Source organism: Thalassophryne amazonica, chromosome 7 (genome assembly GCF_902500255.1).
Source record: "Thalassophryne amazonica chromosome 7, fThaAma1.1, whole genome shotgun sequence".
Classification (NCBI taxonomy): Eukaryota; Metazoa; Chordata; class Actinopteri; order Batrachoidiformes; family Batrachoididae; genus Thalassophryne; species Thalassophryne amazonica.
The window spans coordinates 71417332-71433966 of NC_047109.1; the positions used below are offsets into that span (position 1 = coordinate 71417332).

General features: G+C 41.9%; 1 protein-coding gene across 4 annotated transcripts in view; it reads right to left on the reverse strand.

Moving 5' to 3' along the window:
* Positions 1-10376: 10376 nt before the first annotated feature.
* grik5 (glutamate receptor, ionotropic, kainate 5) overlaps positions 10377-16635 on the reverse strand; it is a 352876-nt gene continuing 346617 nt past the window's right edge. Inside the window, exons 18-21 of one of the 4 annotated variants that reach the window (XM_034174414.1) lie at positions 13006-13134; positions 12420-12541; positions 11785-11821; positions 10961-11145 (exon numbers count right to left, since the gene is read on the reverse strand). In XM_034174414.1, coding sequence (XP_034030305.1) covers positions 11093-11145; positions 11785-11821; positions 12420-12541; positions 13006-13134 — 341 coding nt within the window. In that variant the 3' untranslated portion in view covers positions 10961-11092. Of the gene's footprint in view, positions 11146-11784; positions 11822-12374; positions 12542-13005; positions 13135-16635 lie in introns of all 4 variants that reach the window. The other 3 variants (XM_034174413.1, XM_034174412.1, XM_034174411.1) reach the window with 3 other exon arrangements.

Consider the following 16635-nt stretch of genomic DNA (forward strand, 5'->3'; position numbering starts at 1 on the left):
TTTATTAAATGTGTTCCTTGTCAGCTGATGTCTGGCGCTTTTTCATCTGGACAGCAAAAATAACTGACCTGACGTGCATGGTCAGTTTTCAATATTATCCACATTAACACTCTGAAACATTTCGCACAGTGTTTATATTAAAGCAAAAAACTCGTGGAAGCTTCAAAAGTTCCTACCTGTTTAAATCCAGTCGACTCTGCTGTTAAATAATCCGTTTGTTGCTGTCCGTGATTCCTGCTGCTTAAGATAAAACATCCATAATTTTCCAGTCAGCCTCTCACTGAAAACAGTGGAACATCCAGACTGTCGCTGTCAACATGTGAAGTCAGTATTCACGTCCAGAAGTGCTGCATGTGTTCACGGTGTCTCACACTCAAAATGGCAAACAAACGTCCAGGCAGCAGGGAATATCTCCATCTGAACACAGAACAGCCAGAGGTTCTGTGCTACATGAGTAAAGAAAGAGAAAAAACACCTGTTTTGGTCTATATGTGGCACACCAGAGAACAAGAAGCATATTGGGACAAGTTCTAGTTACATCTGATCACAGTTTTTAACTTCAAACAAAACAAAAACAAACTCAAGTGTGCTGCAAAAGAAAATCTCTGTCTTTATCTTCATCTGTAAGCATGTTAAAGTCTCTACTGAAAGCAGACTCATTCTGTTGTTTCATAAAGGGCTAACAAAGAATCCAGATAGATTTTTTGCTGAGTATCATGGCTGATCAAATAAAATTTTTTCAGCACAATCAGTGTGCATGCACAGCACTACGAGGTGCACATAAAGGCACGAAGAACTGCAGATGTGAGTCTGACTTTTTTTTTTTTTTTTTTGCTGAAGCATTAATAATCCAAACATGGAGTCAGTCTGAACCCACACTTACACAGGTGGTTTTAGCAGATGGGAAGGGAGCAACAGCTCGCCTGGGTTTTAGATTCAGTGAATGAGAGCCACATGTGCAAATAGGGTTCAGCTACTGAAGAATGTATTGGAATAAATTCATTATGGATCATTACAAATACTTTGCTTTGAAAAGTACAAAGTAGTCACATGGTGAGAAAAAAAGAAATCCTGTATAGAATAAATGATTATTTGATAACCCTTCTATAAGTGCAGTGTGGTGCTCTGAACCATAACCAGAGAGATATTATGAGGACTGCTTTCTTTCACCTGTGAAATATAGCGAAGATTTGTCCCATCCTGTCCGTGGCTGATACTGAGACCCTGATTCATGCATTTGTTTCTTCAAGATTGGACTACTGCAATGTTCCATTTTCTAGTTTACCGTAGTCCAGCATTAGGGGTCTCCAATTGGTCCAAAATGCTGCCGCCAGACTTTTGACACGAAACAGAAAGTTTGACCACATTACACCCATTTTGGCATCCCTTCACTGGCTTCTTGTCCCTGTGAGATCAGATTTTAAGGTTCTGTTATAACCTATAAAATTGTTCACGGACTGGCACCTCCCTACTTAGCTGACCTAATTAAACCCTATGTACGGCCCGGGCTCTGCGTTCTCAGGGTGCAGACCGATTCTGTAGAGACTTTCAAGTCCAGACTAAAGACACACTTATTTTCCCTTTCGTATGACTAGCATACTGGCATAGTATACTAAGCTTTTTACTTTCTTCCTCAAATCATCAGAGTGAGTTTTTCCTTACCACTGTCGCTTGTATGGTTCCTCTGGGGGTTGGTAAGGTTAGACCTTACTTGTGTGAAGTGCCTTGAGACAATTTTGTTGTGATTTGATGCTACATGAATGAAAATAAATTGAAATTGAAATAATCAAATTAAATCGTGAGGGGCCCAAAGATCCCCACTCCAAGCAGGCATTGATCAAATTATTTCATTATGTGTACACAATTTAATGTAACTGTGGGAACAGCTTATATGTGGTGCATACACATAGCAGGCCAACCCGAATGCTGCGTTCACACCGGGCGCGATCAGACGCTACAAATTCACGGGGGTCGCGTGGCGATGGACGCGCCTCCTTCGCCCGGTGTGTCGCTCTGCTTTTGCTGCGAAAAGTGCGTCATCAAATAGGAGAAGCTTCCATTCCGCTCGCCGGCTCCTGTTGTCAGTCAAGTTAACATGACGGACCTTGATCACACGGAGCGAGTTATTGTGGAAAGCTGACAAACGTCATGAGACGTTCCCAATTCAGGGAGTATCATTATTTGCTACAGGAGCTGCGTCTGGATGACGGCCGCTTTCAGTGGTCCTTCCGCCTCTGCAGGACCCAGTTTGAGGACCTCCTGTCCCGTTCACGCGCGCACATGTGAACAATAAAAAAAAAAAAAAAAAAAAAACTCTGCTGCCTGCTGCGGGGCTGCAGCTCGCTCTTCCCCCAAACTGCTCCTCGCTCTTTCCCAAAAAACTGTCATAATTGTTTAGAAACCAGTCACCGATTCGCTTGCGCGCACGCACATAAAATAAATATAAAAAGAAACTCCTCTCCCGCTGCTGCGGGGCTGCTGCTCGCTCCAAAAACTCTGTCATAATTGTGAAATAAAGGACAAAAGAGACATAAGTCCTGCTCACAGGCTGCTACCAGATACAGGTCATGTTCACATCTTCAGTCAAACTCCAGACATCTCCACGTTACTACATATTCAGTCCCTGATTGGTCATCGCAGTGCGATGAGACGAAAAAGTTCATATTTTTCAACTTGGGGAGGAGGGCAACACGACGTGATGCGACGCAATATCGCGCCACAAATGCGGCAATCGCTCATTTCACTCGTGTGGCTTCACTCGCGTCCATCGTGTTGCGCTGCGTGACTTGGCGCCAAAACGCGTCGTTCCATAGGGATTACATGGCAACCTGTCGCTGCTGTCACTCACGTCGCGCCCGATGTGAACGCAGCATTATGTATAATTATGTTTATTTTTATAGTTTTCTCTCTATGACCCCTCCAGTGATCTGTGGCACCTTCTTGTGCAAACCATGGCCATCTAGTCCTTTAAAGGTACACTGCTTCTTTTCTTTTTTTCAGATGCTCCTTTTGAGGATTTTAGACAACAGAAGCATCTTTATGGAAGTCTGGTGAAGTCACAGTGGAGTGGCGCAGAAAAGGATTTTCATAAAACAAAATAGATCAAATCTAGGCTTGCATCTCCCGTGTGCCTTCCAGTAAACTGTAGCTGAACTTTCAAGTTTTAGTTTTAAGAAAATCCTTTTCTATACCACTTTATCATGAAGCTGTATAACTGGTGATACAAACTGAAAAACTTGCCGTCTTCACAATTTCTTCAGTCACAGCCAGAGAAGCCTACACAGTAAAATCCTCAGTGTTAAATTAACACTGACAGTGTTAGTTTTACAGTGGTGAATTTACTGTGTATAACTTCTTCAGGATTGTCTGTCTTTAAACAGTCAAAGGTGTCAAAGCTGAGTCAGAGGCTTAATGATGAACACTGATTTTAAGATAGCCTGTATTGTAAAAAAGTGACTTTGTCCTTTAATTTTGGTATCAGATGTACTTTTTTCCTATTACGACAAGTTGAAACATTTTCTGTGAACTATTTTTAGTAGTTTATGAGTTCACATTTTCACTTGAGAAAAAAATTATTCAACCAGTATGGTAATGTTTTAGAATGCAGACACTGATATGTCGATCATTGAGGAGCTCGTTCCAATGACTAGGTGAAGACCGGCGTCACTGCAGAGACAGGACGCAAAGCCAAGTGGCTACCTGTATAATCTGCTGTTTTAGAAAGTTTCTTTACATTTAGGGAGGCAAACATTTAGACATTTACCTCTATAGGGATCCTGTCTGTTCTACCAGAAACTTAAACTGAAAATTTTGCTTTTTAGGGGTGACAACAGTTTTCTTTTCAAGTTCAATTTTATGATTGTTTTTAATTTACTCTGTAAATTGTATTGTGTAACTGTATGCTGGACTTGGGCACCATGGTGTCTTAGTGGTTAGCACTCTTGCCTGACAGCAAGAAGGTCCAGGGATCGCTTCCCACCTGGTCCTGTCTGTGCATGTCAATTTGCATGTTCTTCCTGTGTTTGTGTGAGTTCCCTCCGGGTGCTCTGGCTTCCTCCCACTCCGAAAAAACCCCCCAAACATTTTCTGTTTTTGTTCTTTGTTAAAGTTGTTCTTACAGTTTGTCTAATGTTTTATCTGTGTATCAATTAATCAATTTCAATTTTTTTTTTATATAGCGCCAAATCACAACAAACAGTTGCCCCAAGGCGCTTTATATTGTAAGGCAAGGCCATACAATAATTATGTAAAACCCCAACGGTCAAAACGACCCCCTGTGAGCAAGCACTTGGCTACAGTGGGAAGGAAAAACTCCCTTTTAACAGAAGAAGAAACCTCCAGCAGAACCAGGCTCAGGGAGGGGCAGTCTTCTGCTGGGACTGGTTGGGGCTGAGGGAGAGAACCGGGAAAAAGACATGCTGTGGAGGGGAGCAGAGATCGATCACTAATGATTAAATGCAGAGTGGTGCATACAGAGCAAAAAGAGAAAGAAACAGTGCATCATGGGAACCCCCCAGCAGTCTACGTCTATAGCAGCATAACTAAGGGATGGTTCAGGGTCACCTGATCCAGCCCTAACTATAAGCTTAGCAAAAAGGAAAGTTTTAAGCCTAATCTTAAAAGTAGAGAGGGTGTCTGTCTCCTGATCTGAATTGGGAGCTGGTTCCACAGGAGAGGAGCCTGAAAGCTGAAGGCTCTGCCTCCCATTCTACTCTTACAAACCCTAGGAACTACAAGTAAGACTGCAGTCGAGAGCGAAGCGCTCTATTGGGGTGATATGGTACTACGAGGTCCCTAAGATAAGATGGGACCTGATTATTCAAAACCTTATAAGTAAGAAGAAGAATTTAAATTTCTATTCTAGAATTAACAGGAAGCCAATGAAGAGAGGCCAATATGGGTGAGATATGCTCTCTCCTTCTAGTCCCCGTCAGTACTCTAGCTGCAGCATTTTGAATTAACTGAAGGCTTTTTAGGGAACTTTTAGGACAACCTGATAATAATGAATTACAATAGTCCAGCCTAGAGGAAATAAATGCATGAATTAGTTTTTCAGCATCACTCTGAGACAAGACCTTTCTGATTTTAGAGATATTGCGTAAATGCAAAAAAGCAGTCCTACATATTTGTTTAATATGCGCTTTGAATGACATATCCTGATCAAAAATGACTCCAAGATTTCTCACAGTATTACTAGAGGTCAGGGTAATGCCATCCAGAGTAAGGATCTGGTTAGACACCATGTTTCTAAGATTTGTGGGGCCAAGTACAATAACTTCAGTTTTATCTGAGTTTTAAAAGCAGGAAATTAGAGGTCATCCATGTCTTTATGTCTGTAAGACAATCCTGCAGTTTAGCTAATTGGTGTGTGTCCTCTGGATTCATGGATAGATAAAGCTGGGTATCATCTGCGTAACACTGAAAATTTAAGCAATACCGTCTAATAATACTGCCTAAGGGAAGCATGTATAAAGTGAATAAAATTGGTCCTAGCACAGAACCTTGTGGAACTCCATAATTAACTTTAGTCTGTGAAGAAGATTCCCCATTTACATGAACAAACTGTAATCTATTAGACAAATATGATTCAACCACTGCAGCGCAGTGCCTTTAATACCTATGGCATGCTCTAATCTCTGTAATAAAATTTTATGGTCAACAGTATCAAAAGCAGCACTGAGGTCTAACAGAACAAGCACAGAGATGAGTCCACTGTCCGAGGCCATAAGAAGATCATTTGTAACCTTCACTAATGCTGTTTCTGTACTATGATGGAATTCTAAAACCTGACTGAAACTCTTCAAATAGACCATTCCTCTGCAGATGATCAGTTAGCTGTTTTACAACTACCCTTTCAAGAATTTTTGAGAGGAAAGGAAGGTTGGAGATTGGCCTATAATTAGCTAAGATAGCTGGGTCAAGTGATGGCTTTTTAAGTAATGGTTTAATTACTGCCACCTTAAAAGCCTGTGGTACATAGCCAACTAACAAAGATAGATTGATCATATTTAAGATCGAAGCATTAAATAATGGTAGGGCTTCCTTGAGCAGCCTGGTAGGAATGGGGTCTAATAACATGTTGATGGTTTGGATGAAGTAACTAATGAAAAATAACTCAGACGGAACAATCGGAGCGAAAGAGTCTAACCAAATACCGGCATCACTGAAAGCAGCCAAAGATAACGATACGTCTTTGGGGATGGTTATGAGTAATTTTTTCTCTAATAGTTAAAATTTTGTTAGCAAAGAAAGTCATGAAGTCATTACTAGTTAAAGTTAATGGATACTCAGCTCAATAGAGCTCTGACTCTTTGTCAGCCTGGCTACAGTGCTGAAAAGAAACCTGGGGTTGTTCTTATTTTCTTCAATTAGTGATGAGTTAGAAAAGATGTCCTAGCTTTACGGAGGGCTTTTTATAGAGCAACAGACTCTTTTCCAGGCTAAGTGAAGATCTTCTAAATTAGTGAGACGCCATTTCCTGTCCAACTTACGGGTATCTGCTTTAAGCTACGAGTTTGTGAGTTATACCACGGAGTCAGACACTTCTGATTTAAAGCTCTCTTTTTCAGAGGAGCTACAGCATCCAAAGTTGTCTTCAATGAGGATGTAAAACTATTGACGAGATACTCTATCTCCCTTACAGAGTTTAGGTAGTACTCTGCACTGTGTTGGTATATGGCATTAGAGACATAAAGAAGGAATCATATCCTTAACCTAGTTACAGCGCTTTTCTGAAAGACTTCTAGTGTAATGAAACTTATTCCCCACTGCTGGGTAGTCCATCAGAGTAAATGTAAATGTTATTAAGAAATGATCAGACAGAAGGGAGTTTTCAGGGAATACTGTTAAGTCTTCTATTTCCATACCATAAGTCAGAACAAGATCTAAGATATGATTAAAGTGGTGGGTGGACTCATTTACTTTTTGAGCAAAGCCAATAGAGTCTAATAATAGATAAATGCAGTGTTGAGGCTGTCATTCTCAGCATCTGTGTGGATGTTAAAATCGCCCACTATAATTATCTTATCTGAGCTAAGCACTAAATCAGGACAAAAGGTCTGAAAATTCACAGAGAAAACTCACCAGTAATGACCAGGTGGACGATAGATAATAACAAATAAAACTGTTTTTGGGACTTCCAATTTGGATGGACAAGACTAAGAGACAAGCTTTCAAATGAATAAAGCTCTGTCTGGGTTTTTGATTAATTAATAAGCTGGAATGGAAGATTGCTGCTAATCCTCCGCCCCGGCCCGTGCTACGAGCATTCTGACAGTTAGTGTGACTCGGGGGTGTTGACTCATTTAACTAACATATTCATCCTGCTGTAACCAGGTTCTGTTAGGCAGAATAAATCAATATGTTGATCAATTATTATATCATTTACCAACAGGGACTTAGAAGAGAGAGACCTAATGTTTAATAGACCACATTTAACTGTTTTAGTCTGTGGTGCAGTTGAAGGTGCTATATTATTTTTTCTTTTTGAATTTTATGCTTAAATAGATTTTTGCTGGTTATTGGTGGTCTGGGAGCAGGCACCGTCTCTACGGGGATGGGGTAATGAGGGGATGGCAGGGGGAGAGAAGCTGCAGAGAGGTGTGTAAGACTACAACTCTGCTTCCTGGTCCCAACCCTGGATAGTCACGGTTTGGAAGATTTAAGAAAATTGGCCAGATTTCTAGAAATGAGAGCTGCTCCGTCCAAAGTGGGATGGATGCCGTCTCTCCTAACAAGACCATGTTTTCCCCAGAAGCTTTGCCAATTATCTATGAAGCCCACCTCATTTTTTGGACACCACTCAGACAGCCAGCAATTCAAGGAGAACATGCGGCCTAAACATGTCACTCCCGGTTCCGATTGGGGAGGGGCCCCAGAGGAAAACTACAGAGTCCGACATTGTTTTTGCAAAGTTACACACCGATTTAATGTTAATTTTAGTGACCTCCGATTGGCGTAACCGGGTTGTCATTACTGCCGACGTTGAATTACAATCTTACCAAATTTACGCTTAGCCTTAGCCAGCAGTTTCAACTTTCCTTTCAATGTCGCCTGCTCTGGCCCCCGGAAGACAATTGACTATGGTTGCTGGTGTCGCTAACTTCACCATTCTCAAAACAGAGTCGCCAATAACCAGAGTTTGATCCTCGGCGGGTGTGTCGTCGAGTGGGGAAAAAACGGTTAGAGATGTGAACGGGTTGGCGGTTGTACACGGGGCTTCTGTTTAGGGCTACGCTTCCTCCTCACAGTCACCCAGTCAGCCTGCTTTCCAGGCCTGCTCGGGATCTGCCAGGGGGGAACTAACGGCGGCTAAGCTACCTTGGTCCGCACCGACTACAGGGGCCTGGCTAGCTGTAGAATTTTCCACGGTGCGGAGCCGAGTCTCCAATTCGCCCAGCCTGGCCTCCAAAGCTCTACGAATAAGCTACACTTATTACAAGTACCGTTACTGCTAAAGGAGGCCGAGGAATAACTAAACATTTCACACCCAGAGCAGAAAAGTGCGGGAGAGACAGGAGAAGCCGCCATGCTAAATCGGCTAAGAGCTAGTAGCTACGCTAACCTAGCAGATTCCTAAAACACGCAAAGTGAATAATGTGTAAATAATTTAGAGGTGATTCAGCAGAAGGAGTGCTTTAGTTAAGGCACGTAAGATTACACTGGGGAAACAAATCGTAATCTAGATAACTAGATCAATCTAACTGCGCAGATTAAACAGCTAACAGATACAGAAAAACACTGCTGTGCTCCGGAACAGGAAGTGATACAATACCGCAGTGAGAGCCAACCACCAGTAGAGGATGTGAATACTTATGTACATGTGGGTTCTTAGTTTCTTATTTTTAATAAATCTGTCAAAATTTCATGTTTTTGTGTTGTCATTATAGGGTGTTGTGAGTAGAATTTTGAGGGAGAAAATGAATTTACAAGATTTTGGAACAAGGCTGTAACATAACGTGGAAAACGTGAAGCGCTGTGAATACTTTCTGGATGCACCGTATCTATAAATCTGATTTTCTTGCTCGGTGTAATGGCTCCACTATCTTCAGCAAAATTTGACTGACATGACCCAGAAATAATGACTACCTAGGAGGCTGGAAATCTAAAAGCTTTAGAACTTTGTTAGCAGTATCAATGATGCATGACTTGTGGTTAAAATAATAAATCATGCAAAACAGCCTGTAAAGCACCACAGCTAATATACTGTAACGTGTCGGAGGGCGACTGGCTGTACACACAGGAAGACAGTCAATAAAAGAGAGCGAACATGTCGTTTGTCTATTTACCAGCATGTTTTTCTCTATCCAATAGCCTTCTGATTGAATCCAGACACACAGAGAGGGGTAATTAGGCAATCAAAAGCTTGAGACAGTATTGACAAGGCTATGTTGACAATATCACTCTGGAAGGAGTCTCTCACGCAGACGGCCAAGTCTGTCGTTAAATAAGAGAAGGGAACCAGTTCCAGCCTGCTGGCAGAGTAACACGCTCCTTAATAGATGCAGAGAATGAACAGATCAGCATAGAGCTAATAATGGAAGGAGTTCACTGAGGGATTTATCATTCAAATGCACCATATATTTTTCCTCTCTGCCTCGTCCTATATCTTTTCTCTGCATTTTTTCAATCTCGCCTCTTTGTCTCTCGCACTCCCGTACCCGGACTTTCTAGCTTGTCTGCGCTGTGTGAACAGAGGTGAACAAAGTAAAGGCTTGGCGAGTGTTATCCAGGATAACGATGGACATTAATTTCGCATTTCAAAGCCTCTTGCTCGCTCTCCTTTTTGTGCCACCTGATTATCTTCAGTTACTCGCATAGCGCATTTCATGGGAACACAGCTCTCCATGCTTTGTGATCTTATGGATGGATTTAAGGGAAATGTTTCTTTGTGATAAGTTGTGTTGTCTTCACGTCACCGCGTTTACGTCCCCCAGGTGTCATCTAAGAGCAGCTTTGTGGCAAAGAGACAAAACTCTTAAACCCAGCCAGCTTTAGTCAAGCTTCGCATTATGTTGCAATCAACAGTTTTTGTCACACATAATCTTTATTTAATTCTGTAATTCCCACTTACAACAATGGTAAAACAAGAAAGACAACCAAAAAAATCCAACATGAAATAGTTCTTTTAGATTTTTCACATACAGACACAGTATGTCCTCCAACAAAGCTTGATTTTACTAGTTAGATTCCAAACAAACGTTTGAAAACCACAGCACTCAAATCTAACAGTAAATCCAGAGGGAGCCAAGGAGATGGTCATGTGAACGTCTGCTCAGATGGAACTGACCGGTGACAATTTTGCAGCGTGCTTTTGCACGTACTATTTCTGCAGGCCCCAATTGGAGAAAGTGCTTCAGTTCTGCACGTTCATTCTCCCCTTCGTCTCCAATCCTCCTGTCTGTCCTCTGAAAATGTTAGCATGTCCATCTTGTGAACATCACTTATCAAAACTCGCAATTTGTCCAACATATGTCTCAATGCTGGTCCACTTCAGCCCTCCCACACCCCTCAGTGTCTCTACTCTCAGTCCTGCTCACCCACCAAGTCTGTGGTGTTACTGTTTTGTGGAGGTGGTATGGGCCGTGAGGTATGAGGTGGAGAGCTGTGGTGTAATCGTCTGGGGCTGAGCCCCCCTCCACCATCACTGTCAGTGTTAGAAGAAGATGCTGTTGGAGGTGGGGGCAGCCGTGGCAGCGGTGCCGCTGAAGGCGGTATTCTTGTTGAGGTCGATCCTATACTGCTGCCTGCTCTCAGGCTCTGGATCCTCCGGCACTCCTGGCAAATCCTCACGTGGGCACAGCTGCGGGCTGGCATCATCACAGGTGTTGGGGCTGGGGGAGGAGGGGTTGTGTTGGCTTCCAAGGGATCATCTAGGAGTCGCTGGGGCCCGGGACCGAGATCTGATGAGCCTGCCCCTCCTGCTCCGGCTCCCCCTGTCAGTGGACCAGCACCACTGTACAGTTTGCCATTGCTGAGGCGCATTTCACGGACGAGGCGAAGGGGCCGGGGGGCCCCCAGAGCTATGCGAGTTGGGTGGCGCAGGGCCGCTGAACTGCTGAGGGCCCGACGACGGCGCAAGCGGGAGCTTTTCTTACAGGAGATGGCGTTTCGGAACTCTGTGATCATCTCCTGACAGACAGACACCTGAAGGAGGAAAGAAAGAAGGAAGGACAGAAGGGAAGGGAAAGAGAAAGCAGCAAAGGTAGGAGGGGCGCCACAGTCACAAAGTAGGCAGGCAGCAGAACAAGACAGTGGTAAGGCAGTACATAAACAGGGGGCAGAGGGAAGAAAACAAGAAGGAAAAGCAACAAAAGAACACGGCAGGAACAAGGCAGACACAGTAATACATGATAAAGAGGGGGAATTTGCAGGAGAAGCAGGGCACATAGATCAACAGATGGAGGGATGGTATTAAAAGAGAATGGAGGAGGTGATGGGGAAATGGATAGAGATGGGAGGATACCCAAGGAGCAGAGAGAGTTATTACAATCCAATTACAAAACACACCAAATGTTGTTTAGATTATGAGCACTATGCACTATGGACAGACAGGCAGGCCTGCAAGTGCACGTACACAAAGCAGCTGTGCACGTGCTCAAACACACGCACAAACACATTCCCTCCAAACGGTTTCAACATTCCAATAGCACGACTACTGCGGTTTGCACACATGGCAAAAATAATAATAATAATAATAAAATAATGCTGCGTCTATATGTCCACTGCACACAAACAACATTCTCAGTCAAATGATAGCTAAAAAAAAAAAAATCATGTGCTCACATAAACAGAAACAGTACTCGTTATCGGAAAACAGACACTGATGGCCAAATGATAAGAGGTGTGTTTTTGAGAGAGAAGGAGACGCACAGCGAGAAGGGTGAGAAGAAATCCAAGAAATGGAAACGAAGAATACCAGCGTACATGTGAGGCATGTAAAAGAAGATACATCATGACATTTAATGCCAGGGAAAGTTCACACTACTTCTTTATGCAAGCAAATATTGGCATTTCTCAATATTGCTTATCTGTACCATCATGTTTAGCTCACAATCACTACACTTACTGCCATACTGTCAGACAGCGACACTACGGGCACAGCTTAAGTACAAGCAGATCCATGCAATCGCAAATCAAATTATTCATCTTCTGCATTGATGTTGGAGACTACAGTAGTTCAGTGCCAGAAACTTGAACATTCCTTTCATCTCTCATGCACATAACACGTATAAATCTGAACATTTACAGCACATACAAAGAAATAAAATGCATACAAATGGAGGCAAAAGCTGAAAGGAAAGATTTACTCTCACTCCCTCACAGGCACACGACAACATATTCAAAAGGATTGGCGGGGTGCCATGGGAACCTACTGGGGTGTGTCTGTGGGGTCGGCGAGGGCAGGTATGGGGGCATACCTCATCAGTCTCTGCTGAGCGGCGTGTGGACCACACAAACTCCATAATGGCCACAAACACAGCGATGATGAGGCCACAGATCAGCACGACAAAGATGCCCCCAATGTTCTCCATGCCAAGACCTGAGAGTGCACCACAAACACGCGTCCAATCAAAACATTACCCACCCAGGAGGGAATTCAATTATTCTCCAGCTATAAACCTTTCCAAATACGCCGTGACCATAAAACCTGAAAATTTTGAACAGCTGAGAATCACATCCTTTAGCAAATTTACAGAAATTATTTTTAAAAGAGATTTTAATGCAGCAGCAGCATAAAAGCTGAAGGGTTTGTCATTTATACAGGGGCACACACACATGCACACTCACTCATGCGAATAAACAGACACTTGCGCTAATAAAATTCCAGTTGCACTTAACCTGTGAGAAGAAAGATTACATTTGGGAAAGCAGAATGTGCTAAGCACCCTTCACAAGGACATTACTATATTAAACATTTGCCATTAGGTGGACTGTGGCAGAGAACGAGAGGACTATTAGTGAGAACATTACAGAAGGAGGGATGTGAGATGGCTGATGACTGACCCTTGGCACGGTGGTCTTCCTCTTTTGGACATTGACTTCCCTCCCACCACCGCCGCTTTAGGATCTCCAGCCTGTTATTCTCCTGCAGCTGGAGGATGGCCAGTGTGAGCTCATCTCTGAAAGGAGACCCTGGAGAATGACAAGATGGAGGGATAAGAGGATGGGGAAGTAAGGTGAGCACATAAGAGAGAGGGAGAGTAACTTCAGAAGAGGATGATCACCCAAAATGAGAGAAAAGACAAAAGAGAGAGAGGGTTTTCTGACAGCTGCCAGTGATGTGAAGTAAAAAGAGGATTAGAAACAGAGCAATGCAGCTTACGTTCATTTAGCAATGATCTGAGAGCATGCCGTTATAAGTATTTTCAAAACATCTTTCCATTTGCACTTTAAAAAATCAAAAAGAACTTTAAAATTTAAGGAGACCAGCTGCACATAGAAACCAAGATCAATCTGAGATTTCTGACGTCCGCCAAGCCGGATCACCTTCAAAATTCACTGGAGTCAGTGGAGTCTTCCATGCTCTAATATCTATCTGTGGGGCAAATTTGGTGAGAATCCATGAAGTATTTTTTTTATATAAATCTTCAAAGTGAAGTAAAGTAAAGTGAAATCTGATCCATATCTGGATCACCTCCAAAATTTAATGGAGTCTTCCATGGCCTAATATCTATCTTTGATGAAAATTTCATCAAAATCCGTAAGGTAGTTTTGACGTAATACTGCTAACAGACAGACAGAGAAATAATAAACTCCAATGTTTTATTACGTCCTTGGCGGACGTAATAAATTAAATTACAGCACTCGGAATTTTCTTGTTCAGTCTTTTAAAATTGTTCGATGATTGCGCTCAAACCGGTACTGTTTCCTAATAGTAGATATTTGTTGTATGTTTTAATTATTTTATTTTTTACTTTACTGTGTCATGTTCTGTATTGTATTGACTTACAATGATTTCACACCCCGGACAGTAAGGTGGCAGTATGTACCTCAAAAGCTGATTTGCGATGCCCCAATAGCAACAAAGAAGAAGTTTTATTTTTAGTATTAATTTATAAGTGTTAAGTTTATTGTCAGACTGTTGCTGACGACGTGAACCAGGTCAGCATTATAAAGTAGTAATTCATGATGGATTTAATTGTTCATGTATTGAAAACAGTGCCATCATTTACATAGCGTAATGCTAATGGGTAATGTGTGTGTGTGTGTGTGTGTGTGGTTAATTGACCAAACAGATCATCACCGAGAAGCGTGTGCTGCAGTTTTTCCGTCAAGTGATGTAATGGCTTACGCACACTGAAAGTCGCTACTCTGAGAGCACCGCCTTCTCTGCTACACGCATGCAAAGCCACAGTGTCACACATGTAAGATGCTTTATATATATTCCTCCCTTGTTCCTTCACTGGAAAATCTATTTTTTTAGGATGAGTAACCAGTCAAAAAGTCCAAAAAGTACATTGCCAATTCTACATCACTTCAAGTGATGAGCATGCACAGAACAACAGAACATGCCTGTGGAGAATTATCTCATAGGCCATCCACATGGCTAACGGGTGAAATTATTTTCCTATTTCATGGATTATAATAGGATCAAACAGATCTATCTCATTATCGGAGAGCTTATATAAGACATTTCCATTCAGATTCATTCAGATATTAACATATTATTAAGGTCAATGTGAATGCAGCTACCGTCAATACGTCTCTTCACGTTAAACAAGTTTATTGGTTTAAGTACATTGAACTTGAAATTGGGAATTCAGCTGAATAGCCATTTTAAGTTGGCCAAATATAACACATCAGTTTGAGTCAAAGTGTTTGACAAACTATCCCACACAAACACTATTAAGTTGAGTAAACTCAAAAAAAAAAAAAAAAAAAAAAAAAACTTGGTGCAGCTAATTGCCTTACATTTTTAGGTTCATCAACTTTTTCCTTTTTTTTACATTGTAATCAAAATCAAGTTCTTATTTTTCCTGTAAATAGTCTATTACACCACAGTACTGTATCTACTGTCCATTTTATTTTCTGTCATACTTTATTTCACTGTTATTCAGTAACATGTCTGCATATTAAAAGTACAGTTCTATAGAGATATATGTGTGCAAAAATAATTCCTAAAGTAAATTCATGTCCGATGCAGATCTAATTTCTCACCAGGAGCCACACTGACAACACATCTATTCAGTATAATTCATCTTATGCAGATGTTTATGCCTTTTCTGCTCATTTGTTTTCTTTTTAGTGAATGAGACAGACTCAGCATGCTGAAACACCCTGCCCTTTGTTCACTGTACTCTGTCATAATATGACTCTGCCAGCATCCAGGGATGCTGGAGCACATGTAACCACTCCAGCAAACACCCACTCATTTCCTCAAAGAGGTCAGTGGGGCTATAGGTGACCTACTTTACTCTGTAGTGTAAATCGCTCCCAGACTAATGATTGTGTTCTTCGATATTTTTAGATGCCAAAAATGCTATTAAGAAGAATCTCAATTTTGGTCTTCAAGATTATGAGGAAAGTCCTTTCAAGGCAACTTTGGGGTATTCTAGTTTTTATATTGTTATGTTTAAAACTTTCCAACACTGTTCTACACTTTTACCAACAATTATACCTGATTTCAGGCCCTGAGTTGGTACCTGAGTTTTTTTGGGTGGGGTGAAAACACAGACAATTAAATACCAAAAAAATGTAATGGGAGACAGCCGTAACACTAACATGGTAAGCTTCAATAATTTTTCAATGTGCTGTAATAAGGCAAAGAAAGTTCATTGTGAAACTACTGTTTCCCTCCAGCAACAAACAGCATTTGTCTGTCTGTTTGTCTCAGCAGTGACATTTGTGTGTCTGGGTTCTCATCCTTTGAGATTGAGACTCCCGGGAAAGATTTATGGATTTATGAGGTTGCTGAACCGAGGTTTTCAGTGATGCTGATATATTTGCAGGGGATTGAAGGTCCAAGTCTTCAGGGTCCTGGTGCTCCTGTCTTATTGTATGGTTGAAGACGCAGATGCTAACCAGAGACCTACGGCAACAACTAGATGTCTTTGGTATTTGATCTCTTTGGAGCATCCTTGGTTAATACTTCAGTGACTGTGTCAAATGAACAGTTACTTAGGAAGACTCAGATGACTACTATCACTTGTGTTGGGAGTGAACATCAGCTATGATATTTTGTCATGTGGTATGTGTCTCTCGGCATGATCCAGTATTCATGTGCATCAGTGTTGAGGGCCTCAGTGGCTGCCGAAGGCCAAGAGGATGCCTGCGTTTCATCTGGCTGTGGAAGGTTGATGGTTACTTTCAAAAGGTGGGAATGGACCAGTGGGAATAGCCAAGGTGGTTGCCATGCAGACAATTCCATGGTGTGGTGGATGCAGCAAAGGGCAACACCAGCGCATACTCCCAAGCCTCACCCAACTCTGACCTGTTTGTTTGTCTAAATAAAAAAAGACATGCAAATTTTAATGAAATGTTGTGGATAGGGACATTTGGTCCATAGCAGAGCTGATTTAATTTTGTGAGTAATCCAGATCCTGATATGGTTCCTGGATCAATTTAAACCTTTTCACAACCATGTCACTGTCATGGTCATCTTATGTTTTTCTGTTTCTTTTTGCTGCCTCTGTT